Below are 26,636 nucleotides of genomic sequence, written 5' to 3'. Positions count from 1 at the left end.
TAGGCTATGACTTGCCCTTCCCCAACGGCTCTGCCTTCTGGGCTCCAGCTTTCTCAGGTACTTTTAGTCTCAAGCCACAGGAGTCTCTTTGTCAAGTTCTCTGTGAAAACCTACACCGACCTCCCTGAATAGGCACCAGCGTAGCAGCTTCCAGATCTGGTGACTTTTGACCTGCTCATGAGATCTAGAGCTCCTCAGATGAAATCTCCAGGCAGAAAGGGGATGGCTGTGTGAGAGAGTACAGAAAGTTCCTTCCCCTGAAACATGGCTTCTTTCCTCCACGGTCCCACTGTATCCATCACCTCTAGCTCTGAGCTCTAACTCCTCATGTCTCCATCCGCAGTTGCCTGATGGCTTACCAGTGTTTTGTCAGTGTCCCAGAGACTCCGTTCCACTGGGTGTTAAACTCCCCAGTCCATACCCTCTATTGCCAGTGGATACCAGGATCAGCTCCCCTGCCAGGCCCTCAAGGCCTTTGGTAATATGGCCTCCTGCAACATTTCCTGCTTTCCCAAACTGTTTTCCTGCCAGAGTTTGGCCTGTTAATTCAGCTGGGTTGCCTGTTCCCCCAAGATCACCTCCCACCTCCTGTTTCTTAGTCTCTCTCACTCCCACCCCAATTTTCATATCAGGCCCTTTCCCCTGTGAAATGCATTTCCTGTTGTCTTCCATGTCTTCCACATTAGACCTGATCTCCTTCTGGTGAACGTTGACGAGCTGTGTGATCGCCCTGCTAATGGTCTTATAATAATTCATAGCTTCAATTATCCCTCCCTCAGTAACTGCTGTGGGAAATACTCTAAATGGTCAATAACAAACAATTAGTAGGAGAACCTCTACAATATCCATAAAATGGAATACAATGCAAATACTTCTTCATGGGATCTAAGAACTATTTATTTCTATAATAAATGCCTGTTGCATCAAATTTGTCTCCGTAGAGCCTGGCATGGAGCTAGGGTGCAGCAGAAGCTTAAAAAAACACAGTGGAGTCCCTGACCTTTCTCTGCTCATGGTTCTGGCTCCTGATCTTCAAACATAATAGGGTGGTTATCTAGAAAGTATTTACTATGCATTCATTGTTGACTGCGTGTAGTTTTCTTTCTGTAGAAGCTTGAACTCCTATAATACATACATATGGTTAGACCAAACAAAATATCGTATTTTATGAAACTCTTGCCTACTTACAGAACACGCCTCAATCTGTAGTTATAGTAAGGTAGGACATGTTCTTAGGTGTATATCTTGTGCCACATCAGCATACCAGTGCCTTTCTTTTTTTTCTTTACTCTCCATGTCTGGCTTTTGGAATTGTATATTATGTGCCTTTGACACACATTGCTGTATTTTTAGGATTGGCAACATACTGTTCTCTGTGGAAACGCAAACCACAGAAGAAAGAACACAGTTCTATCATGCTGAGATAGACGCACTTTATAAAGACCTCACAGCGAAAGGAAAAGTACTGATTCTTTCATCAGAATTTGGGGTAGGTTTTTGTTTTTTTCCATTTTATCTGTGCTTCCTATGCAGGATTCTCCTGCAACCTTTTCAAAACCCCCTACCCATTCACGGGTATTACACATCTTATGCTTGAGATTGGCTTTCACTGATGACCTACAAGTAGTTCTTTTTAAAAGTCTTGTAGAAACACTACCTGTGTTTAATAATGATAGTATTTGAGGAAGGGAAATGACACATGTACATAGTGACTGTGTCGTATGATTAAGTCTGGGCTCTGTCAGGATTGAAGTGAAAATATTGGTCCATCGTGACAGAGGCCTGTGTGACACTTAGTGGGCCTTTGCTGCCTGTGACTCTTCCCTCCATGTCCCACCCCAACTCGAGGGGGTTCCTTGGGGGCAGGACCTGGCCTGTCACCTTTGTGGCAGCAGCTGCCACTGTGCTTGGGAGTATTGTGGGCATTCCATCCGCATTCTGGAGTGGATGCCCAAGGCCCCTGGGAAGTCATTTCCTTTCTCTTGCGTCTAATCAGTTCTGAACCTATAATTAAACATCCAGGTTTTTACATAATTAAGTATATCTATCACCTAAATCTCAGTGCACAGGGTGTGCTTATCAGAATCTTGGGAAACCATATTAGGTACTAAAAAGTATAAAGATACATTTATTTATTTGAGAGCAAGAGGGGGGAGGAGGAGCAGAGAGAGAATCCCCAGCAGACTCCCCACTGAGCATGGAGCCCAACACGGGCCTCCATCCCATGACCCCGAGATCACGACCTGAGCTGAAGCCAAGAGTCAGTCACTTAGCCAACTGAGCCACCCGGGTACCCCTGAAAAGGTTTCAGTTTTAAAACAGCTTAGAAACTATTGCTCTAAACCAAACTGTATATATACCCTTTCATTAGGAAAAAATGGTAGCATGGAGTATGAAATATCCAAGAATGTGAAAGTAGCTTCCGTAGGAGACACATGAAATAATCCTCTTCCTGAGGTGAATGATTCTTATGTCTTGTCACCTCATTAAAAAACAGTTTATAACCTAGTATTTAAACTCACGAGCATGTTTTTTTTTTCTAGGAGGCTGATGCTGTTTGCAATTTAATCTTATCCTTAGTTTATTACTTTTATAATTTAATGCCACTCTCTCGAGGATCCAGGTGAGTGATAGCCTATAATTTGAAAGTTTTTACATTGAAAAATATGTTCTCTTTTGCTTGCACTGCTTGTTGTGGCTGTGAGTACAAGTAATCGCAAGAAACTTCTTTTGTTTTTTTTGTTTTTTTCAAAATCTCCCCAGATATGATGTCCTTGACCTACCACACCATGAAAAGAATTATGAAAGATTGTTCTAAGATAGTGTGCTTACACTTTACAGGCTGGGGATTCATTCATTCAGCACAGATGTCTTGAGGGCCTACTATGTGCGTGTGCATGCACTGCACTCACTATATTTTAGGTTCTAATATTTCCCTCCCCTCTACTCCTCTTTCCCCCAATTTTTTGTCCATCACTTGACCTCTACGCACCAGCCATTCTGTACTATCTTTACTATTGTGAGTCAATTCTTGCTACTTACAAATCCATCAGGAAGGAGCTTCTTAGGTATCATTAAAACCTGGGTTTCTGTCTCTTCTCTGTTACCCAGGATGATGTGCAGTAGATCATGGAAGCAGCATACGCTGTTGCTGGCACATACTTGAATTTAAGATATTTGGGCTAAAATAATATACTTGAATGTTCTTATCTTTAACATTTTAAAACTCTTCTAAATGTGATAATAAATTTTACTCTATCAAAAACGCATGGATACAAGCTAGGAGCATAGATATTGTAATACCAGCATAACTGTTACTAGCGTGTGCGCTGAATATATGCTGTACCTACATCCTCCGCCTGCTTCCTGTATCAAGCACTGGCGCAGGCGCTCTGCAGATACCCAGCAGTGGTCCATTCGTCCTGGCGGCAGCCCTGCTGGCTCCTGGCGACATAGGAAGGAGGTGACATGGAAAGTATAGCTCTCATCACCTGCCCTCTTTCCCTCACAGCCTGCATCTGTCCAGTCTCTGATCCTGTTGGTTCTGCCTCTCTCGTGCTCACAGCTACCGCCATATCTCAGACCCTCATCACCCCGTGCCTTTGTGACTTGTCTTCATGCTTCCAGGATTTTCTTCTTCTCCTCTCTGCCTCAGTTCTTTTTTTAATTCCAGTATAGTTAATATACAGTGTTATATTGACTTCAGGTGTACACTATAGAGGTTCAGCATCAGCATCTGCCCTGGTTCTTTATACATGCTGGCTCAGGTGCAAGCCTAGTGGCCCCAGGCACAGTGCCCATCCATGTCCTGTCCTGGTTTGTCTTGGCTTCATCACCACCCTCCTTTTTAAAAAAAAAAAAAAAAAAATTTATTTATTTATTCATGAGAGACGCAGAGAGAGAGGCAGAGACATAGGCAGAGGGAGAAGCAGGCTCCTGCAGGGAGTCCAATGTGGGACTCGATCCCAGGACCCTGGGATCACAACCTGAGCCAAAGGCAGATGCTTAACCAACTAAGCCACCCAGGTGCTCTACCACCCTCCTTTATCTGCCCTTTTACTACCCTGTGGAACTTCTCAAAATCCACCCACCCCCCACCCCTCCAGGGCACCTCTGTGCCTTTCCTCATACCTTCGTGTCCACATGGGCTCTCCTTCCATGCCAACCATCTCCCTGCCTTCCCCTCTGCCTCCCTGGACCCTGCCCTAGGGCCCTGAAGATGCAGTGTGCATCACCCCCACCCCCACTCCCCTCCCACCTTGGCCTCTGCGGTGTCTTCTCCAAGGGCGACTCCTGGGCTTGACTCGCTGCACCTGGAGGCTTTCTTTGCTATCTACACCCAGGGTGCCTTGCCCAGGGTCACACGCAGCCGGTGTGTAAGAGTTATGTCAGAAGCCAAGAGAGAGTCTGTTATATGCCAGGAAGGAAACTTATGTATCTTTAATTTTCGGATCAGTCTGTTAGCACCTTCTGAGAATGTGTTCTGCTTTTCTTTTTGGGGAGCCAAAGTTTTTGTTTTAAAGATTTTATTTATTTATTCATGACAGACACACAGAGAGAGGCAGAGGCATAGGCAGAGGGTAGAAGCAGGCTCCATGCAGGGAGCCTGACGTGGGACTCAATCCCGGGACTCCAGGATCACGCCCTGGGCTGAAGGCGGTGCTAAACCGCTGAGCCACCGGGCTGCCTGGGAGCCAAAGTTTTTAATGCTTAAACAGCAAGATAAATATGTGTTACATAGTATATTGTATGGATGCATTTTGAAAGCCAAGCCTCTTGAAGTTGCTGGAATAGAAGCAGACACATCTTCCAATTCATTATTTCATACGAAGAGAAAAACCAAGTAGGAAGAACTCCTAATTAAAAGAAACACCTTTTTTTCCTCAGAAAAAGAGTATATTCTGGATCACATTTACTCTTAAAATAGTGAATCTATTAACATATTTATTAGTAGTAAATAGTAAATATTTTTAAGACATGAAAATATTTTTTAGCTTGATTTCTAAAGAGTCCTTAAAAGATGAAAATTTCATCTTTTATGTTAGAACATAGTGAGCTTTTCACTTGATCCATGTTCATAGACCAGGACTGACTGGTAACTGTTCTTTATTTACATAGTGTAATAGCTTACTCCGTGATCGTGGGAGCATTGATGGCAAGCGGAAAAGAAGTAGCAGGAAAGATCCCCAAAGGGAAGGTATGTTGAAGCTGGTAAGGCAGATGGTTGGCTATGTGCTTAAATCCCAGCCCTCAGATTGTTGTGTTAAGATGCAGAAGTTAAACAGATTTCAAAGTGTGCCTCTCTCTCCCCCATGTTAATTACATCCCTAAATCTCTTTCTTTTTCAGTTAGTTGACTTTGAAGCTATGACAGCCCCTGGTTCAGAGGCCTTTAGCAAAATAGCCAAAAGCTGGATGAACCTAAAAAGGTAACTACTTGGTGACGATCAATAAAAGGATGAAGGAGGTATGTGGGGGGCTTCGTGCTTCTTTTGGAACTGTGTGGTACTGGGACTACACCGCCTTTCGTGAGCTCTTACTCTCCAAGGAATGTAATCCAGTTTTCCAAGGCTAAGATGTTCTGCTATTGTGCAAGACCCTTGAAAGCCTGAATCTACAGATTAAAAATTAAGAACAAATAAAAAGCAAGGAAATTGGTTTGTGGAAGAAAAGTTACACAGGTCTTATTTGTATAATCATATATTCATCTCTCTTGGTTAATTTACTCTTTCCCAACTCGTAGGCTCAGTATTCAGGAAAGAATTTGAAAACTGTAAGCTGGACCCATTTTAGACTTACTCTGAGTGGGAGCGCATTTTTACTGCTCAGTAGATTTTGAGATGGTGGCACTTCATTGTGATGTAGGCGAGGAACACGTGTGAGTGCGTAAACACTAAGTAGACATCATCCCCAGCAACTACCCTCAGAAGTCTAGCACACTCTGCTCTTTCCTGGCTCGTGTCTCTAGGAAATTTGGGTGAAATTAAACCTGTAGATGCTTTAACAGTTAACAAAAAACAAGCAGATGTCACTGGCCTTCTGTATTCTTGCTCCTCCTCTGTGTTTTACCTATCATGACCCCATCCAATTTTGCCTTTCCCATTTATTGGACACAGCAGCCACCCTACAAATTGCTGGGTCATTTGTGCTCTTTTTAAATCAGAGGAAGTCTGAGTGCAAGTGCACTCTTGCAATGTGCAGGTGTGTATCAGCTTTGTAATGATCACTTCTAACCATAACACCGCATCCCAGTATATTCTCACTTCAGGATTACTGGCTCATGCATGTGTTAGTAATAGGGCCACTAGGTCAGACAGCTTGCTTCTGTCTCTTCCATAGTTTTGCAGTGTGAACCTTTCAACAGTTCCATGAGGAATGAATAAAAAACTGCCTCCCATTATCCAGGTGTCACGTCGCACGGCCCTCTAGCATACATGATCTCTTTCTGTGCTCAGGGTCTCTCTGTGAGGGAAGAAGACTGTCCCTGGTAGTGAGGTCAGAGAAAGGACCATAGCCCATAAGCAGCAAGGCTGGCCTGGACCCTGTGTCTCTGATTCAGGTCTAGTGTGCACCCCAATAGGACATATGTGCATATTGTCATGTGGACCACAGAGTTTAATTTTCCTTTCTGAAGACTCTGGCTGAACTAGCCAGCAGCTCCTTATGTGATCCTCCAGACATCAAGTACCCTGCCACAGAAGCATTTGTTCTGTTCACAGCTCCTCGCTGCCTTTGTAAAATTGTCTCACAACATACATATGGGGTCCTTGGAAACAGAGACTATTAAAATAGGAATAATGCCTTTTTCATAAAATTGTGTTAATTTTCATGTTCCTTCTTTGTGTTTTTCTTTTCCAGTATTTCACCTTCCTATAAGATGCTCCCATCTGTGTCAGAGACGTTCCCAACATTAAGATCAATGATTGAGGTGCTAAACACTGACTCCTCTCCACGTTGTCTTAAGAAACTCTAGTTACACTGTGGTATTTATATAAGTAAAGGGCCGGACCTCTTGCTTCTTAAGTTATTTTTTAAAACATGGAATTATAAAAAAACTAGGTCCTTTATTACTTTTGATACCAATTTTTGATAGGAATTGAATACTTGAAATCATTTTCTTTACTTTTTTGAACCATAACAAGAATCATGAAAGAGGGTTTTTTGGGGGAAAAAGTTCTAAGTTGGGGTAGGAAAGTGTGTAGTAACCAGTGGCCTTGTTGGTTTCCACTTACAAAGCCCTACAGCTCCTTCCTCACAGCAAAAATGCTGACTTCAAAAACCAAAAATTAATCATTAAAAGGGACAAAACCAACAACAAAACAGAAGTGTTTCCATCCCTTGAAAGGTTTGGATATTTTTCAAAGACCTTTTTATGCACATTGTGATAGGGCATTGTGTTTCTCATTCACATAATCTTCACGAGTGGGTTTTTTGTTGTATTTGAACGATGGAAGATTCGTCGGCTGTCATCACGCGCCACAGAGCTCACCGCCAGGAACATTTGTTTTGAATGATGCAGACAGTATTTGCCAGTGACCCAAACATTGAATTATTGAACAATGTTTTTTTTTTTTTTTTCTCTGTGTTGGAAAAAATAAACGAGGGGTGATTTCTATAAATCACCAGTTTTTGACACTGGATTATGTATGTTTTTATTTTGTGAACTAGTTTACTTTCAGGTGTAAGAACATTCAGAAAATTATTATTTTTTCCCCAAGACAGGGTAAATGACAGTGAGTAAATGGGTTCATTAAATTGTTAGCATTTCCTTTTTTTAAAATTTTATTTATTCAAGTAATCTCTACACCCAACATGGGGCTCAAACTCATGACCCCTGAGATCAAGAGTCACATGCTCTTCTGACTGAGCCAGCCAGGTGCCCCATATTGTTGCCGTTTCCAAATCATTTTCATTTTTCTTCAGTTTTTGTTAAAGAATTAAACTATTCACTGCTTTCTGCTGTTTAGTTTTTGTCTTGAAATCTCACATTAGAATAACACATCTGTGCCTCAGGGCGTTGGTGCTCGTGGGGAGTTTTACAACACTGGATGTGAGCGGTTATCTGTTAGAACATGGCCTTTTGATCAAGATGACCTGCCCTTTGGACACCTGCCCATCCAAGTACTGGCATGTGCTTCACAATAGCCACCAAGTGTGGCTCCTGTTCTTGTCTCATAGGAGGAAAGGGAATAATGATCCCAGTTGTCAGGCACACCCCCATCTTATGAACAGATTTCAGACCCACAGCTCAGTTTTCTCCTGAGACTAGTATTGTGCTCACCAAGGACAAGGGTCTGTTTTCATTTTACAGGTGAAATGAAAAGAGTTGAGATCTGAGAGGGCATTGATTCTCTAAAGACACCGCGCTGTTAATGCCCTGGTGCTGATTCCAGCCAGTCCTGTTTGAGCCCAGGACCTGCCCTGCCCCACTGTGGTCTCCAGGACCAAAGATTCAATTTTTGGGCTCAAGACGGGAAGAATACATAACATGGCACCGTGCTAAATCTCTGTGTATCTGTTACATTTCTTTGTGCTCTCCCCTTTCTGCTTTTGACTAAACTGGTCTACCTGAAGACTTTTGAAACCACAAAAGAGCTGTATCCAGAGATGCTGTGCAGGATTGCAAATCAATATGGCAATTGCCCTCGTTTTTTTTTTTTTTTTTTTTTTTTTTAAAGATGTTACTTATTTATTAAAGAGAAAGACAAGCAATGGGGAGGGACAGAGTGAGAGGGAGAAGCAGACTCCCCGCTGAGCAGGAAGTCTGATGATGGATTCAGTCCCAGGACTCTGAGATCATGCCCTGGGCTGAAGGCAGATGCTTAACCAACGGAGCTACCCAGGCACCTGCTATCCTTCTTTTGTTGTTGTTGTTGTTCTTTTTTTTGTAAGGTTTATTTATGTATTTTAGAGAGAGTACACATGCATGAGTGGGGTGAGAGACAGAGGAGAGAACCTTCAAGCAGATCCCCTGCTGAGTGCAGAGCCCCATGCATGACAGGAGGGATCTCACGACCCATCAGATCACGACCTAGGCCGACACCAAGAGTCAGACACTTAAACTGGCTGAGCCACTCAGACACCTGCTGACTTTTCTAAAATATGACAATATGTCTAAACCCCAGAATTAGAACGTATTTTTCTTGAAATTTGGTTTATCAACTCCAAATTCCTACATTTCAATTTTTATTTAGATAGCCCAGTTTCTCCTCATTCAGATACAGTGATTATCACATCATCAGAAGTACCGACATGCTAAATTCTGTGACTTCAAGATGTTTTGAGAAAACATTCCATCTTCTGCCTTGAGTCCCAAAATACTCAGGCCAAGTTGACTGTGGTCTGAACAAAATACTACATGAAATTCTGTTTGGTGGCCAAGAAGGTACTAACTACTGGTGCTCCCATTCCCATCTTTCAGGGCTCTTATCACAAGATATGGAATGCATTTTTATATCATGATATTTAAAGTCCTCTTATCACCTCTTCAATTAAATTGAAAAATTGCACCTAAAACTCAGAGTTCCCTTGTACAAGTTATTCTCTGCTTAAAGCTGTTTTCAAAAACATAAATTTCTTTTGTAAAACAAAAGGGGACACCTGGGTGGGTTAGGGGTTGAGCATCTGCCTTTGGCTCAGGGCATGAATCTGGAGTTCCAGGATCAAGTCCCACATCGGGCTTCTTGTATGGAGCCTGCTTCTCCCTCTGCCTGTGTCTCTGCCTCTCTCTCTCTCTCTCTCTCTCTCTCTCTCTCTCTCTCTCTGTTTCTCTCATGAATAAGTAAATAAAATCTTTTTTAAAAAAATAGAATTTGGTTTGCTTTTATCTTTAAAATTTCCTATCAAAACCTTTTGATCATTCTGAGGAAATAAGACCACCATGTTTTGTTTTGTTTTGTTTTTATCTGTGTTTGGTTTTTTTCTTTGTTAGCTACTGTTACCCTTTTATTTTATGGCATACAGTTAAGGCCCTCCTGATAGGTGGGTGGCATCCTCAGCCTCCTTGCCCTCCAGCTCCATGAAGAACAACTGGAAACTCCGAGTTTGCGGTGCATCTCCACCTTGGTCAAATGTAAGCAGGTGGGTCCAACTATGTGCATGCACGTTGGTTCTCTCATCCTACAGCTATTACCAACAGAGGGCCATCAGATAACTCATTTGCCTCCTACTTGTTCTTAGAATCCCTTTATCCACTAGAGAATTTGAAACGTGTTAGAGGGGATCATGGATTAGTCCAGAAGGGTCTCCAGGAATCCAGCTCTTTTCCTGGAGGGCCAACCAATCCATTGGCAAGGCAACTCTTCTCTCCCTCCTGCAAAACTCTGTCCCCCATCTCTCCCTTCTTCCTTGGCTGCTTTACTGCCTTTCCAGATTCTCTTGCTGAACCACTTCTGTAGTCTCTGGCTTGTCTTCTTGCAGCTGCGCTTAAATCCCTTCCAGCCTCTCCTTGCCCTCAGATGAAACCCAGTCTGCTCCCATAGCCCATATCATGTGGCCTCTCTGTGTTCTCCAGCCTCACCTCTTACTACTCCCCTCATCCATATGTTCTAGCCATACTCCTCCTCCTCCTCCTCTTTTTTTTTTTTTAAGTTTACTTCTTTAAGTAATCTTTATATCCAATGTGGTGCTTGAACTCACAGCCCCAAGATCGAGAGTCACATGTTCCTTTGACTGAGCCAGTCTCGCACCACCTTTGTACCAGGGGCCGCATTTGTATCAGGGATTCACTGAGGATTTTTCTTAACCTGCTGTCTAATAAAACTTTCTGCAATGGTAGGAATGTTCTGTATTTGCCTTGTCCAGTATGGTAGCCACCAGCCACATAATGGCCACTGAGCACTTGAAAGAGCCAGTATGACTGAGGAATTGAGTGTAATTCAGTTTTAATTAATTTAGATAACCACATGTACCTGATGGCTTTTATATGGCATAGCACAGCCTAGAGAGACTTTAAGGTTTTTTTCCACAGAAATGTTTCCAAATGATATTCCAAATGATATTCTCTGGTGGTAATTATTATGAACTTAATGTTTACAGTCTTGTCTGTGTAGGTGAGCTCTATTTGTAAAATTGCTCCAGAGAATTAAAATATGCAGACTTTCCAAAGACTTACAAAAGATCTTCCAGATAAAACTTCATAAAGTAGGGATTGTATGTGGAACTTTTCTGATATCTTTTGGTAATTTAGAAATAAGGAAAGGAGATTTTTGTGGATCGGGCCAGATATTAACACTGGCCCAGACCAGATTTGGCTGAATTTGTGAACATAGCTTAAACATCCTTAATAGAGCTAGTTCCTTGCCTGGAAGTCTGTCCCTTTCCTACCCTTCCCCATTTCATAAATGGCACCCTACTATCCAGTGGCCCAGCCAGAAATCCAGGTGTCCTCCTTGGGCCTACACTGGCTCTTCCCTGGTTTCCCAATCACCACCTGGTTCATCATCACATCGAGAGGCAGAGACCGGCAGAGGGAGAAGCAGGGTCTATGCAGGGAGCCCGACATGGGACTCAATCCCAGGTCTCCAGGATGATGCCCTGGGCCGAAGGCGGTGCTAAACCGCTGAGCCACCCAGGATGTCCACATCCAGCATAATTTACCTCTCAGAGTACCCCACATAGATTCATGTCTAGCCATCGTTGCAGTCACCTCTCAGTCCACACTGCTTGAATTTACATTAACTAAAATAAAATCAGGGGTGCCGGGATGGCTCAGTCAGAACATGTGACTCTTAGTGTCAGAATCATGACTTCTAGCCCCATGTTGGATGTAGAGATTACTTTTTTAAAAATTAAAAGTAAATGCTTGTTTCTCAAGTCCTACCTCCATTTCAAGTGCTCAGTAGCCACATGTGGCTGATGGCTACCATAATGGAAAGGAAAGATGCAGAACATTGCCATCATCACAGAAAGTTCTATTGGATGGTACTATTCCTGTCTTCAGAGTTATAGTATCACCACACTTCTGTCAGTAAATAGAATGGGAGTCTCTATGGTTTTAAGAAAGAGTCCAGGCATATACCGGCTGTTCCCCTTCCTCTTTGTAGCTGCTGGCCGCCAACACTCCAGCGCCCTGGTGCCCACCAGGCACCGTGCTGAGCATGCAGGACTCAGCTAAACTGTCCAATCCCTGTGGAGGTTCCCCTGTTGGCCATTGTTTCTCTGCTTCTGGGTGCCAAACTGGGCTTGTTCCTTCTCTATGAGATGTGCACCTTCAGTATGAGGCTTGCTGCCATCCTTCCTGGGGAGACTAAAACTAGATGCTTCCCTGTGCACGGGGAGGGGCCTTTTGGAACTAGCAAATTTTGAACACTTAGGTACCCAGGGTGGCATTTTTCCTAGAGTTGTACATTATTGGGTTATTTAATCCTCTCAAAAACCCCATGAGACCTGTTTTGTGCCAGTTCAAGACTGTCAATAACCAATGTTACGGTTGGACCAGCCCTTGTGGTTCTTACTGTGATTGCCAGGTGCCCTTCAGCAATAACCACTGAGAAACTTTGAAAAAATAGGGTTTCTTACTTATAGGACCTGGAAATTACACAGCACACCTGGAGCCACACAACAAGGGGCCTGGGAGGAGAGTGAGAGAGCAAGGACCTGGAGTTGAGGATGGGAGGACCTAGGGTCTCCTGTGCTCACTCTTTATTGGTGAATTTAAAACATACAGAATTTGGGCAGCCCGGGTGGCTCAGCGGTTTAGTGCCGCCTTCAGCCCAGGGCCTGATCCTGGAGACCCGGGATCGAGTCCTATGTCGGGCTTCCTGCATGGAGCCTGCTTCTCCCTCTGCCTGTGTCTCTGCCTCTCTCTCTGTGTGTCTCTCATGAATAAATAAATAAAATCTTTAAAAAAAGGAATTTAAAAGCATAGGAAGAGAAAAAAATAAATGGCCCAAATGATAAGTTACAGAAATCAACCAAGACCTCTAACACAAAGGAGCCTCCTTAGGAGAAGGTGGCCTGTCTCTATCTAGTTGTGTGGCTGGCAAAGTATTTATTCAGATAATCCTCTTTGAAGTGGATACCTGAGCAATCAAAACTTAAGTCAGGCACTGCATTATAAAAAAAGAGAAAACCCAGCTCAGTGCTTACACCTGGAAGCATTACTGTTATCCCCACTTTGAGGGCTCATGGAGGGAAGCAACTTACCCATCACAGCTCTTGAATTTGCCACCTAGTGAGCACTCAGGAGGGCAGTTGGGAAGGGGGCTGGTAGGGATCAACCCCAACATCCTTAACCTTAATCTCTAAGAATAGTACATTTACTAAGTCAATCAGGCAACGTAGAAATGCTTTCAGCCATCCTTCGGGTAGAAATGCCACCACAATATCAGAGGGTTTCCCAGTGGTAGACCATCAGGAGACAACATAGATTGGCTTATTATTTAATGCAACTCTAGAGATCACATAAGAATGGGCAAATTTGTCAAGGTTTATCATCTCAACAAAGACTAGGAATTTTTGCTTATTAGGATCAGAATTTAAAATAATACATCTCTGTCCAAAAATAGAATCTGAATCAATGAATCTTTTAATTAGTAGGCTTTAGTCTAGGACATTTTTTACAGGCAAATTAAGTCCTAAATTACTGGTTTGGTGTAGAAGTAACTTCTAAACCAAAGCAACTTTTTGCTTCAGGCAAATGTGTATATGTTAAATATCCACCCATTTCACAAAGGTTTTTTTTTCCCACAAAGGTTTTAAATGATGCATACAAATACGTAAAACACCAAAGAATAATACGAGTGAGGGAACAATTAACCCTATTAAAATGTATAATTAAATATGTATTATATACACACCTTGTTATGCTTATGGCACCTGAACTAGTTTCTCAAGGTCACACAAGTAGGGCTGACAAGGCTGGTGGCAGTCCTCAATAAACGGCACCATCTCTCATCCCATTGCACAAAAACCTGACAAATACCGCCCTCCACCTCCACTCTGCCCCAGTCATGGGCCTTCTCTTTTTCAGGCTAAGTAGTCCCTATATTGCTCTTTACCCTTTTCTCTCTACTTCTAACTCCTCTTCCTATTTCTTAAGATGAAATATTGATACATTACAATAATAGTCCAGATGTAGCATGGCCAGTGCAGGTTGTAAAGGAGCTGTCCTTTTCTTTTTTAACAATTTCAATTGGAGTACAGCATGCATATTAAAATGCACATGTAAGTTTACACATTGATGAAATGTTGCAAACCCAATGCATCTTTATAACCATCTAGACGAAGAAGCAGGACATCACTAGCACCTAGAAGTTGATATACACCTCTGTATTTATGCATACATGTATATGTATCATAAATTCCATATAAATATAACAGGCTACAAGTAGCTCTTTAAAAAAATATTTTGTACTTTTTTTTAAGGTTTTATTTGAGAGAGGAGAGAGAGAGCGAGAGCAAGAGCGCACAAGCAGGGAGAGGGGCAGAAGGAGAAGTGGGGATCCTGATGCAGGGCTTGATCCTAGGATCCTAAGATCACCACTGGAGCCGAAGGCAGACTCCGGACCAACTGAGCCACGTAGGCACCTTGTTTTTTTTTTGTTTTTTTAAAGATATTTTATTTACTTATTTGACAGAGAGAGAGTGTGTGTGTGCATAAGCAGGGGAAGCTGCAGCCGGAGAGGGAGAAGCAGATTCCCCACTGAGCAGGGAGCCCGATGTGGGGCTCAACCCTGGGACCCTGGGATCATGACCCAACAGATGCTCAACTGACTGAGCCACCCAGGTGCCCCAACAAGCTCTTTAAGGCAGTTTCCTCACACTATTGACCAAGTCCTTTAAAAACTTCTGACCTAAGGCTTCCTAGCTGTGACTATTTGTTTAATAAAGCTTTGCCAGTTGATCATTTTATCTCCATAAAGCATCATCATATTAACATTGGTCCATCCTTCTTACAGCTGTTGTAATGTAATTCTTCATTACATTGCAGAGTCTGACTGACATCCAGTACGTTATCTACCCTTTTAGTTTTGTGTCAGCAGTAAGTGATTTCTTACTGGGATTAATGCAATAAGAAAATGTATATGTTCTCTCAGACTTATTCCAGACTTTATGCCTCCAAAGCATTTTTTCAACAGTTCTCCTATCATAACACAATTGACATTCTATTTCTGCTTGTGACTTTAAAAATTTATTGTCAATGAACATTTGCATCTTAAGTGCCTTTAGGTAAATAGTAAAATCTTGACTTTTGTAATTCATTTAGTATCAACATTTTCATTAAAAAAATCTTCATCCATCCATCCCCATGCTACTTGACCCCTTTAATTTCTGTATCTTGGGTCTGAGTAACCGATACCTGAATATTGGTAATGCATAAGCACAGTACAGCTGTAGGTCACCTGGTGAACTCAGCCTGGTGCAGCCTGAGCCACCTTGAGCTTCCCAATATCCTGTGCACCTGAAGATACCAGAAAGTATTGAGATTAGCCCTGGTACCTTGCTCTTAGAACTTTTTGAGCAAAATGTTTCAGATAAAAGAGAAAAACTGTCTTGTCACATTCTTCCCTTCACATAGTATGAATGCAATGGATATTTCCATGGGGAGGTATCTTTTCCGAGTGGTGCCCAGAGTTTTCCTGTGCCTGACTCCAGAGGCTCTTGTGAATTGCATGCCATTTGTAACAGCTGCTTGAGGTAACTAGTAAGATATGAAAGTCTAGGCATGACTTACAGGGAGCACGATTCCAGTTCTTCACCCTAGCAACTAGATGGCCCTTGATTGCTGGAGCTGCGCATTTTTATATTTAAAATTGAAGTTATATTTCAAAACCAAATGAAAAATTCAGCTTTAAAGTTTGATTTTAGGGATCCCTGGGTGGCACAGCGGTTTGGCGCCTGCCTTTGGCCCAGGGCGCGATCCTGGAGACCCGGGATCGAATCCCACGTCAGGCTCCCTGTGCATGGAGCCTGCTTCTCCCTCTGCCTGTGTCTCTGCCTCTCTCTCTCTCTGTATGACTATCGTAAAAATAAAAAAAAAAAATAAAAATAAATTTAAAGTTTGATTTTAAATTTAATATTTATGAGCTATAATTTGTTTATTGCATTTATTTTTTATTAGATAATACTGAACATTTTAGTAGCAAATATTTTGTTTAAAACGTTTTTTCCATTGAATTTCACATTTTATGAAAATATATTCAAATTTTGTATATGTTGACTTCAATTACATCTTACTTTTAATCCTTTAGATTATTAGAGCACAAACTAAGTGAAAATCCTAAATATAACATTAAGTGATTTTGCTGAAATTAAGGCAAAAAGGATACTTTTATGGAATTAATATGATTCGTGAATCATGCATATCTTTATTACTCAGGTGGACTTCTCAGTCTATGGGAGCATCTAGACATGTGTAATCATGATTAAATTCAACTGTCTTTGGTATTTTACCAACTTTTGAATATGTAACACCTGTAGCCTTACATATATTTATCCATCTTTGTCATTATAAAAACGTATTCAGAGAGGAGGACAAAACATATTCTGACAATGGATTTATAATTTCCAAGTATTGAGATATGCAGGCTTTCATTCATAATCTTGCTTCGGGCCCTCACAACGTTAAGGGTGAGCTGGAGGGGCCTGTCTCAGTCACCGGCTGTCTGCAGACCTGTGTTCCCCACTTGCTGGGTGCAAGGCTACCACAGGTATTTGCTTCCAGGGCCCACAGACAGGCCCTTGCTCTCCGTTCTAGGCCAGGAATTTCAGGGAGAGGACTCTGATTGGGCCAGCTTAGGTCAGGTGACCACTTAGACTCATCAGTGAACGCCAATCATCACTTGATAACCTTGCAGCAACAACATAGAGGGGGTGTCCCAGCAGTGTCTGGGTTGACCTTCCCCAACTTGTCCAATGCACTTTGCTAGAATGTGGTCTTGTTCAGCAGACCTCTCTTTTTAGTAGTTTCAAGCCATACATTTAATAATGTTTCTTATTGGAACGCCTGGGTGGCTCAGCGGTTGAGCGCCTGCCTTTGGCCCAGGGCGCGATCCTGGGAACCCGGGATCGAGTCCACGTCGGGCTCCCGGTGCATGGAGCCTGCTTCTCCCTCTGCCTGTGTCTCTGCCTCTCTCTCTGTGTCTCTCATGAATAAATAAAATCTTTTTTAAAAAAGTAACCTTTCTTATTGAATGTAATTTCCGGAGGTAAAGCTTTTTACACCTAGGTTACAAGAAGGATGGCCATCCAACCCAGTTTTCTGGGAACAGTCTCAATTTATGCCTGTTGTCTCACTAATTATTAATAGTGTCCCTTTTCATTCATGGGTATTCTGGTTCAGGTGATAGTTCATATTATGGCCCTAATTATAGTGACTTCATGTTTGGTAGTATGAAAGCGATCCTGGGAACCCGGGATCGAGTCCCACGTCGGGCTCCCGGTGCATGGAGCCTGCTTCTCCCTCTGCCTGTGTCTCTGCCTCTCTCTCTCTCTCTCTCTCTCTCTCTCTCTCTGTGTGACTATCATGAATAAATAAAAATTAAAAAAAAATGTAAACATTTAAAAAAAATAAAATGGTTTATCTTTTCTATATGCATTTGGTGTAGCCACAAAGGCTTTTGCACTGATAAACACCTTTATCAAAGGGCTTTTGCAGTTTGAATCCTGTATGGAAGATGTAGGGAAAGCCCATTGTAGAATGATATAGTTCTGACTTTTGCTTTCCTTAAACCAGCCTGTACTGGCCATAAGGGCCGGAAATAATGTCACAGTCTAAACTTTGCTTTTTTTTCCCTCCCTCCTCAGAGTAGACAAGCAAAACTCGAGCACTCTCACGAGAGCCTTTCAAATCCTTCTCTCTGTCCTTAAGGTCAGGAGTTGGAGGCAAAGCATGTGGATCTGACTCATTGCTTTGTACTCCTTGATCCCTCCAGAGGCACAATAAAAGGAAAGCTATTGCTGCCGAGCTACTTCCTCTTGTTGGTAGAGCTATTATCTGCTTTGTCTGGGGTTTCTTTCTCCTTGATCTTTCTGTCTCCCTGCCCCCATATACCTATATCTATATCTATGTCTGTATCTATAGATCTCTCTCTCTCTCTCTCCCCCAATCTCAGCAGCAGCCCTTGTCATACCCAAAAGGTAACCTTGCTCCTCAGTTTTGAGATCATATGGCCTGAACATATTTTTACTACACATATGTGTTTCTCTACTATTTCTTTTTGCTTAGGGCTGTACCTGTAGCAATTTGCACCATTAGAAGATAGTTCCTATAGAACCATGCTTTCCATGATACACCTTGGTCCCTATAGCTCACTACCTATTCACCTTTCTTCATCATAGATGTAGACCATTAATTTTTATCTAGGAAAAAACCATTGGTGACTACAGCAAAAAGATGGTTCTCAGATCATCACACAGGAGACAAGGGACATGATGTCTACCTAACACAGATGAGGAAGAGCACATGCCATGAAAACCTTTTTCTGTGTTCGTTTCTCAGTTTGTGCATGTCTTTCCAATACAAGAAAAAGAAACAAGATAGGACATGGACACTGCTTTCAAAAGTTTGTCTGTCTCTAGTTCATTCATTCATCCCATCCATCCAACAACAAATGTTCATTGAGAACTCACCATAAGTGCCAGGCACTGAGCTAAGTGCTGGGGAACAAAAACAAGACACAATCTCTGCCCACTCATAGCCACGTTAATAATATAGACAAATAAATAACAATACTACCTCCAAAATTGTTGAGCATTTACTATTTGGCAGGCACTGTGCTAAGCACTTGCTTGTATTATCTCATTAGTCCTTATGTGAGACATTCAGAGTGCAACATCAAGTAGCACCTATGGAAAAATGAAAGCAGAGAGAACATAAGATCCCACAGCCTCAGATGATGGAGCCGGGATTTGAACCTTGGCAGACTGAGCCAGAGCCTGTGTCTTTACAAACTTCAATAGTCATCTCTGTAGGAAATCAGTGATTATGATCAAACGAAGGAGGGCAATGACAGAGGGTGAAAGGTGACACTAACTTCTTGAAATACATCTTCAAGAGTGGATTCATAGTAGGGTTCAACGAGATGCCCTTCAGAGCAAGGGGGTGCTCTTATTTCGAGTATAGACAAATGATTCAGTCCATGCCCTAACAGACACTTCTGGTCTTAATTTAGTTTGGTGCTGGAGCATTAAACATAAACTAGTTTTAAGGCCCTGGGAAAAGGCATCCACCAACTGGCTAACTTTGGGCACTACAGAGATTCCCTGTTTGTAAAATGCAAGTGGTCCTGGGTAGGTGTCCCTTGGCCCAGAAGAGCTGCTGAGGAATCTCTCTTTTTAAAAGGAACATGAGGGGGCACCTGGATGGCTCAGTGGTTGCACATCTGCCTTTGGTTCAGGTTGTGAACCCTGGGTCCTGGGATCAAGTTCCGCATCAGGCTCTCCATGGAGAGCCTGCTTGTTACTCTGCCTATGTCTCTGCCTCTCTCTGTGTCTCTCATGAGTAAATAAATAAAATCTTAAAAAAAAAATTAAAAGGAACATGAGGAAAGCAGCCTGAGTTGTAGGGTCCAGCCACACTCTGATTAGTAGATAAGGTTCTTTCCTTTATTATTCTTCACTTTGACTTGGTATAAAGTCAGAGTGTCTAGCTACTAAACAAACAGCTGTTTGGAAACCATGAAAAGCAAGATGGCAAGTGAAAATCAGCAAGTCATGGAAGGTTTAACTGTGAGGACTTGTGAAGAAAGGGGTTGTAACATCTACAGTCTGTACCGTGGGTGTGGCTGTGAAATGCTCTGCAGAAACCTGCCTGAGCTTTATTGCATTCTGGTCCTTCTCTGGAGAGACCCACTTACCAGGAAGCCAGGATTTAACATTTAGCAGCTAAAATGAGTTCAGATGACAGAAACGAGCCCATAAGTCTTTGCCTCATGACAATGGGCTCAGATTACTACAATTTACAGGAATAGTTCTCTGCTTCAAATTAGTTGGGAAAATGACCCTAACCTCAGCCTCTCACAAGGAAATTTCCACTTGTACTGAGTCCTGTGCCTACGCATGTCAACCATGATTACAGCCTGCATCCCTGTGAATGCAATTTAAGGCTCTGTTGATACTCTGCAGATGGATATGTTTGCTTCTTTCCCTCTTCTAGCACTTAATATTAAACAGTGGACTTGCTTCCTAGAAAGAACTATCTCCAACGAAGATCCTCCATGCCAAAATTCAAGAAACTCACAGGTAGATGTGACTTTTCTGGAGGAAAGCCTTGCAACAGGTACCCTTAAAAATGTTTACTCCTGGGACACCTGGGTGGCTCAGCGGTTGGGTGGCTGCCTTCAGCTCAGGTCGTGATCCTGGGATCCAGGATCGAGTTCTGCCTCAGGCTCCTGCGAGGAGTTTGCTTCTCTCTCTGCCTGTGTCTCTGCCTCTCTCTCTGTGTCTCTCATGAATAAATAAATAAATCTTTAAAAAAATGTTTACTCCTTTATCATTACAGAGAATACTTTGAAGGGTAAGAAATAGAAGCCTGTTCAAGCTAACTTAGGACAAAGGGAAGAATTTCTTACAAGGACACAGTTCTGTCCTTGTGTTTCCTACAGCCACGCCTCAGAAAAGGACCGGAAGTGAGGGCCGCTGTAGAGAAGGATGTTTATGTTCTCTCCTTCAGATCACATTTAAAAAAAAAAAGATTTTATTTATTTGTTAATGAGAGACAGAGAAAGAGGCAGAGACATAGGCAGAGGGAGAAGCAGGCTTCCTGCAGGGAGCCTGATGCAGGACTGGATCCCAGGACCCTGGGATCCGGCCCTGAGCCGAAGGCAGACGCTCAATCACTGAGCCACCCAGATACCACATGTCCTAGAATGTTTAACAAAATTAGAAAAATGTTCTTAACATTCTTGAGTGAAAGGGGCAAGTTACAGAATAAGATTTATATTTATTATGTGTAATAAAAAATAATATTATAGGATGGAGGGCAAGATGGCGGAAGAGCAGGGTCCCCAAATCACCTGTCCCCACAAAATACCTAGATAACCTTCAAACCATCCTGAAATTACGAATTCGGCCTGAGATGTTTAAAGAGAGACCAGCTGGAATGCTACAGTGAGGAAGAGTTCACGGCTTCTATCAGGTAGGAAGACGGGGGGAAAAAAAAGAATAAAGGATCAAAAGGCTCGAGGGGGAGGGGCCCCACCGCGAGGAGCCGGGTGAGGCCGGGGGAGTGTCACCAGGACAGGAGAGGGGCCCCGTCCCGGAGGGAGCAGGAGCTGCACAACCTTCCGGGGGGCGGAAAGGGGCTCGCAGGGAGTTGGAGCAGGAAGGACGAGCGGGGATGCATCAGGTCCGGGGCACTAACAGACACCTGCGAGCGCAGGGAGAGGAGTGCGCCGAGCTCCCTAAGGGCTGCAGCGCGCCACGGCGGGGGACCGACGTGCGGAGCAGCTGGAGGGGGCTCGGGAGCGGTCCAGGGAGGGGGCTGCAGGGTCGGGAGCGCGAATCACCAGCGCAGGCCCCGGGGCACAGGGGCCGGTCACAGCCAGGATCCGGCCTCCCCCGGGACAGGCACAGGCCGGGAGGGGCCCGAGACAGCGAGGACGCTCCTGCCCGAGCTGAGCAGATCAGCGGCCCCGCCCATGGAGCCTCCAGGCCCTGCGGACGAAGAGCGAGCCCCGAGGCCCGTGAGTTCCTGCGGAGGCTGAATCAGGCTTCCTAGAGTTGCCATAGCAACTGCGCTGTTCCTCCCTGGGTAAACAACCCCGCCTTGAGCCGGCAGCAGGGCGGGGCAGAGGCAGCTCCCCCAAGTGCTAACCCTGAATCAGCACAGCAGGCCCCTCCAGAAAGACCAGTAGAGGGGCCAGTGATACTCCGTGTTCAATACAACTTGTTTCTTGGCCACTCTGCACTGAGCAAAATGATAGAAGGAAAACTCACCTCAAAGAAGAATCAGAAACAGCCCTCTTTCCCACAGAGTTACAAAATCTGGATTACACTTCAATGTCAGAAAGCCAATTACAGAAGCATTATTCTACAGCTACTGGGATGGCTTCTAGAAAAAAGCATAAGCCTCACGAGACTCATGACTGCAGAATTTAAGATCAATCAGTGCAGAAATTTAAAAATCAAGTTGAATGAGAGCAATCAAAACTTGAATTCCTTAAGCGAGGGTTAACAAGGTGGAAGAACGAGTGAGTGACAAGATAGAAAAGTTAATGGCCAAAGAGGGAAACTGAGGAAAAAAGAGATAAAAAATTGAAGGACATGGAAGACAGATTTAAGGCAACTAAAGACAGCTGAGGGAAGAAAAACCTACGTTTAATTGGGGTTCCCGGGAGGGGCGCGAAAGGAGGACAGAGGGCCAGAATATGTATTTGAACAAATCCTAGGCTGAAAACTTCATCTGGGGAAGGGAAACACGGCTTTCAGATCCAGGAAATAGAGAGATCCCCCCTAAATTCAATAAAAACCGTTAAAAAACACCTCGACCATCTTATAGTGAAGACTTGCAAAGTACAAAGATAAAGAGAAGATCCTTATAGCTGCATAACGAGACAAGAAGTCTGAAACTTTCATGGGGAGGATTATTAGGGTAACAGACCGACCTCTCAACAGAGAAGTGGCTAGGCCTGAAAGGGCTGCAGGATATATTTCAGGGTCCTAATGAGAAGAACCATGCAACCAGAATACTTATCGCAGGCTTCATTCAAAATGGAAGGAGAGATAAAGAGCTTCCAAGATCAGGCAGGAACTGAGAAGAAATATGTGGACCTCCCAAAACAGCTCTGCAAGAAATTTTTAAGGGGATCTTAAAACTCCCTTTAAGAAGAAGTTCAAAGTACTCTGAACGTGAATGGGGCTTAATGACCCATTCAAAAGGCGCAGAGTTTCAGACTGGATTAAAAAAACAGGACCATCTATTTTTGATCTACAAGGGACTCATTTTAGACAGTAAGGACACCTACAACCTGAAAATAAAAGGTTGGAGACACATTTCCATCAAATGGTTCTCCAAATATACCCTAAAAAACTACAGAACACTTCTGAAAGAAATTGAGGAAGACACAAAAGAGATGGAAAAATTGCCATGCTCATGATTGGAGATATTAATATTGTGAATGTCAATGTTTACCCAGGGCAATTTACACGTTATAATGCAATCCCTATCAAAATACCATTGGACTTTCTCAGAGACTTAGAAACAATATTTTAAGATTTGTGTGGAATCAGGGAAAAACACCCCAAAACAGCAGGGGAAATTTAAAAAAGAAAACATATAGGGTGGCATCGCGAATGCAAGGGATTTCAGTGTTGTACTACAAAAGCTGTGTGTTCATCAGGCAGTGTTGTACTGGACAAAACAGGACATATAGATCAATGGAACAGAACAGAGAAACCAGAAGTGGACCTGAACTTTATGCTCAATAATATGCGATAAAGGAGGAAAGACGATCCCACTAGACGAAGACAGTCTCTTCAATAAATGGTGTGGGAAAATTGGAATTCACATGCAGAGAATGAAACTGGGCCCACTCTCTTGCACCATACACAAAAGATATAACTCAAATAGATGAAAGATCTAAATGTGAGACAAGGATGTCCATCAAAATCCCAGAGGAGAAACTCAGGCAACACCCTTTTTGAACTCTGGACACAGTAACCGGAGACGGTACAACGGGGTAGTTCTCTATTCATTTGGGGGGGAATATGAATAATATGCGGAAAGGGAATATAAGGGAAGGGAGAAGAAATGGGTGAGAAATATCAGAAAGGAGAGAAGAAATAAGATTCTAACTCTGGGAAATGAATGGGGTGGTGGAGGGGGAGGAGGGTGGGGGGTGGGGTGAATGGGTGACGGGCATGGGGGGTACACTTGACGGGATTGAGCACTGGGTGTTATTCTGTTTGTTGGTAATTGAAACCCAATAAAAATTTAATTTATAAAAAAAAAAAATGATTACTTTAAAAAAAAAAATAACTATTATAATGGGAAAAATAAGTCTACTAATATTTGTAGTTTGCATACATAAGCATGGAGGAAAGACTAGTATACAAAATAGAATGTTTATGTAGTTATATTGTATTTTCTCTATTTTTCAAATATTTTTATGTTGAAATGCATTATTTTTATTATCAAAGTTAATTTTTAAACTAAATTTTAAACTATGATCAAAGTTAATTTTAAGTGACAAATTAAGTAAGTAAAATTACCTGAAATGGAGAGGAAAAAAATTCATATTACTGAATCAGATATTTTATAATTTACAAACTCTTAAAAATAAATGTAATACAGTTTACCTAAAAAAGAGTAAGTGGCTCTTTAGGACTCCTTTCGGGAAATAATTAACTGCTTTAAAATTTTGTAATGTCCCATTTAAATGCTTCCTTTATAGTCAAGATTTTGAAAAAGCTCCCAGCCTGAAGTCACCTTATTTCAGAAATCAGCTGAAAAGCTTTGTCTATAGTATTCAAGGCATAATCTTAACATCACGTGCAAGTCCGAAATAATAATTCTAGTGATAGGTATTACTGAAAAATGTGGGCAGGTCAGAAAGAGAAACATATCTGAGGGTAAAAGGACAATCACATTGTCCCACATAAACCACTGGCTTTTCTTTCCTTTTGGTTAAGTGAGAGAAACATCCAGAGACTTTCTTAGTCAAATGAGCACTAACAGAATGGTTGAGTTAGATGGATCCTTCCCCCATAACTGGCATTTGAAGCTTCAAAAAGACTAAAGCCATTGATGGAAGCATCCTCCAGGAGGTTTTGGTATGGATTTTACTAGGAGTCTGGGGGATGTGATCAAATCTGAACAAGTCAGAAAAGTGTCCTCATGAGTTAGAAAAGTATGTTTATCAAATCTCAGGTGAGACTAGTGTGTCAGGCCACGTTCTGTTCCCCAGTCCCATGAGGGCAGAGCTGCTGGAAGATCAGGGAGGGCTTCAAGAAGCCCACCTTACCAGCCAAACAAGGTAAAATGTCCAAATGCTGTCACTTACTCCCCAGTCTGCTAGTTCTAGAGCGTGCACCAACATCAGTTTCAGATGGTCTCTTGTTTCCATCTTTGCTTCTGATTTGATGCCTTCTCTTACTCTGTCCATGGTTCTAGTGTTATCTGGCTTCTGTTCTCTTCTTGGGGTGCCTTTTCTTGCTTCCCTAGTCTGACTGCTTGATCTTGGGTTTAATTCAGTAAGAAGACATAGTAATAACACAAAATGACAGTAACAGTAAAAAAAAAAAAAAAAAAAAAAAAAAAAAAAAAAAAAAAAAAAAAAAACCACACACACACAAAAACATAAAAAGTGCAGTGGGGAAACCAAAAGGATCTAATTATTTCCTCCTGAAGTGGATTGTTGGGAGCTGACTACCTTGTCAGGTAGGATGGAAGGAACTTCCCAGAAGAAAAATTTGGAGAAAAGAACCAGAGATGAGAAGGTACATGGCATCCTTTGGATGGCTTGCAGATGGAGTTGTAGAGGCAGCATAGAGCAGAAGGCATTGGAGAGTCTTGCAGTTGCTAAAGGTAGATCTTAAAGCATGGGAAGGACGTGATTAGATTCATTTAAAAAGAAGGTTCAGCTGCATCACCAAGCATTATTGAAAGAGCAGGTTCCCCTGGCCCCTGGCCCTGACTCCCTTTTTGCAACCTTGGCCCTCTCATGCCCGGTCAGATCCTTAACAGGAACTGCATTCTTCCATGGTTTTTGTCTTAGGCCTTTCCTTGTCCCACATCTGTTCTTGTGATTTTAAGCCTCATCTTGATGCAATTTCTGGTGCTAACTTTCCTGTCAACCCTAGCCTTATGTTTCCAGGTGGCTACTAACTCTGCACACCTGCGTACACTCCCAGTCCCTCAAACTTAATGTGTGTGTAGCCAAACTCTTCAGACCCTTCCCCCAATACTCAGTTCCTCCCCCTGACTCTTCGTTTCTGCCCTTTGTCCCACCATTCTCCATGTTATCTGAGCTCAGAGCTTGCTGGCTGTTACTTCCACTTTTCCTTGGCCCTCACTTTCAACCCATTTTCAAGTCTGTTGAGATTTCTGTGTGATTTTTGACATCTGTACCTTCCCAGAACAACTGTAACCATCCTTTCTGGGACCCTCCTCACCCCCACGATTCTGTTATAGGAACAACAGTGTCCCAAGTCTCAGTGGCTCTACTGGATTCTGGTTAAGTTTCTATTTTGTCTGGATTATAGAGTGTCACATATAAGGTTGATATTGATCATGGTCCAAATTATTTTTGAAAGTCCCTTAGGAAGATGCTATATTGAACTCTGACAAACCATCTCTCCAAAGATCCAACAACAATAATAATGAAGCTTTTTTTTTTTTAAAGAAGGTTCCATGCCCAATGTGGAGCACAATGTGGGGCTTGTACGCACACTTTTGAAGTCAAGATCTGCGCTGAAATCAAGAGTCAGTTGCTGAGGCACCTGAGTGGCTCAGTGACTGAGCATTTGCCTTTGGCTCAGGTCATGATCCCAGGGTCTTGGGATTCAGTCCTGCATCGGGCTCCCCACAGGGAGCCTGCTTCTCCCTCTGCCTATCCCTCTGCCTCTTTCTCTGTGTCTCTCATGAATAAATAAATAAAATCTTAAAAAAGAAAAAAGAGTCAGATGCTTAACAAAATGAGCCACCCAGGTGCCCCCCCACCCCACAAAACAGTAATGAAACACAAATTTTTTCTT

The 26,636-nt window shown here is 42.7% G+C and overlaps 1 protein-coding gene across 6 annotated transcripts in view; it reads left to right on the top strand.

Annotated features, from left to right (window-relative positions):
* The window catches only part of TTC13 (tetratricopeptide repeat domain 13), a 77,292-nt gene extending 67,537 nt beyond the window's left edge, over positions 1–9,755 (top strand). For 5 of the 6 annotated variants that reach the window (XM_055308707.1, XM_055308706.1, XM_055308703.1 and 2 more), the window contains 5 exons: positions 1,354–1,489; positions 2,544–2,623; positions 5,119–5,197; positions 5,349–5,428; positions 6,858–7,639. In XM_055308707.1, the coding sequence (XP_055164682.1) occupies positions 1,354–1,489; positions 2,544–2,623; positions 5,119–5,197; positions 5,349–5,428; positions 6,858–6,972 (490 nt within the window). In that variant the 3' untranslated portion in view covers positions 6,973–7,639. Of the gene's footprint in view, positions 1–1,353; positions 1,490–2,543; positions 2,624–5,118; positions 5,198–5,348; positions 5,429–6,857; positions 7,640–8,310 lie in introns of those variants that run through there. The other variant, XM_055308705.1, reaches the window with a different exon arrangement.
* The last annotated feature ends 16,881 nt before the right edge of the window (positions 9,756–26,636 follow it).

Source organism: Nyctereutes procyonoides, unplaced genomic scaffold, assembly GCF_905146905.1.
Source record: "Nyctereutes procyonoides isolate TBG_1078 unplaced genomic scaffold, NYPRO_anot_genome, whole genome shotgun sequence".
Lineage (NCBI taxonomy): Eukaryota > Metazoa > Chordata > Mammalia > Carnivora > Canidae > Nyctereutes > Nyctereutes procyonoides.
The sequence above is the reverse complement of the archived record's forward strand: the minus strand, read 5'-3'. Positions and strand labels throughout refer to the sequence as shown.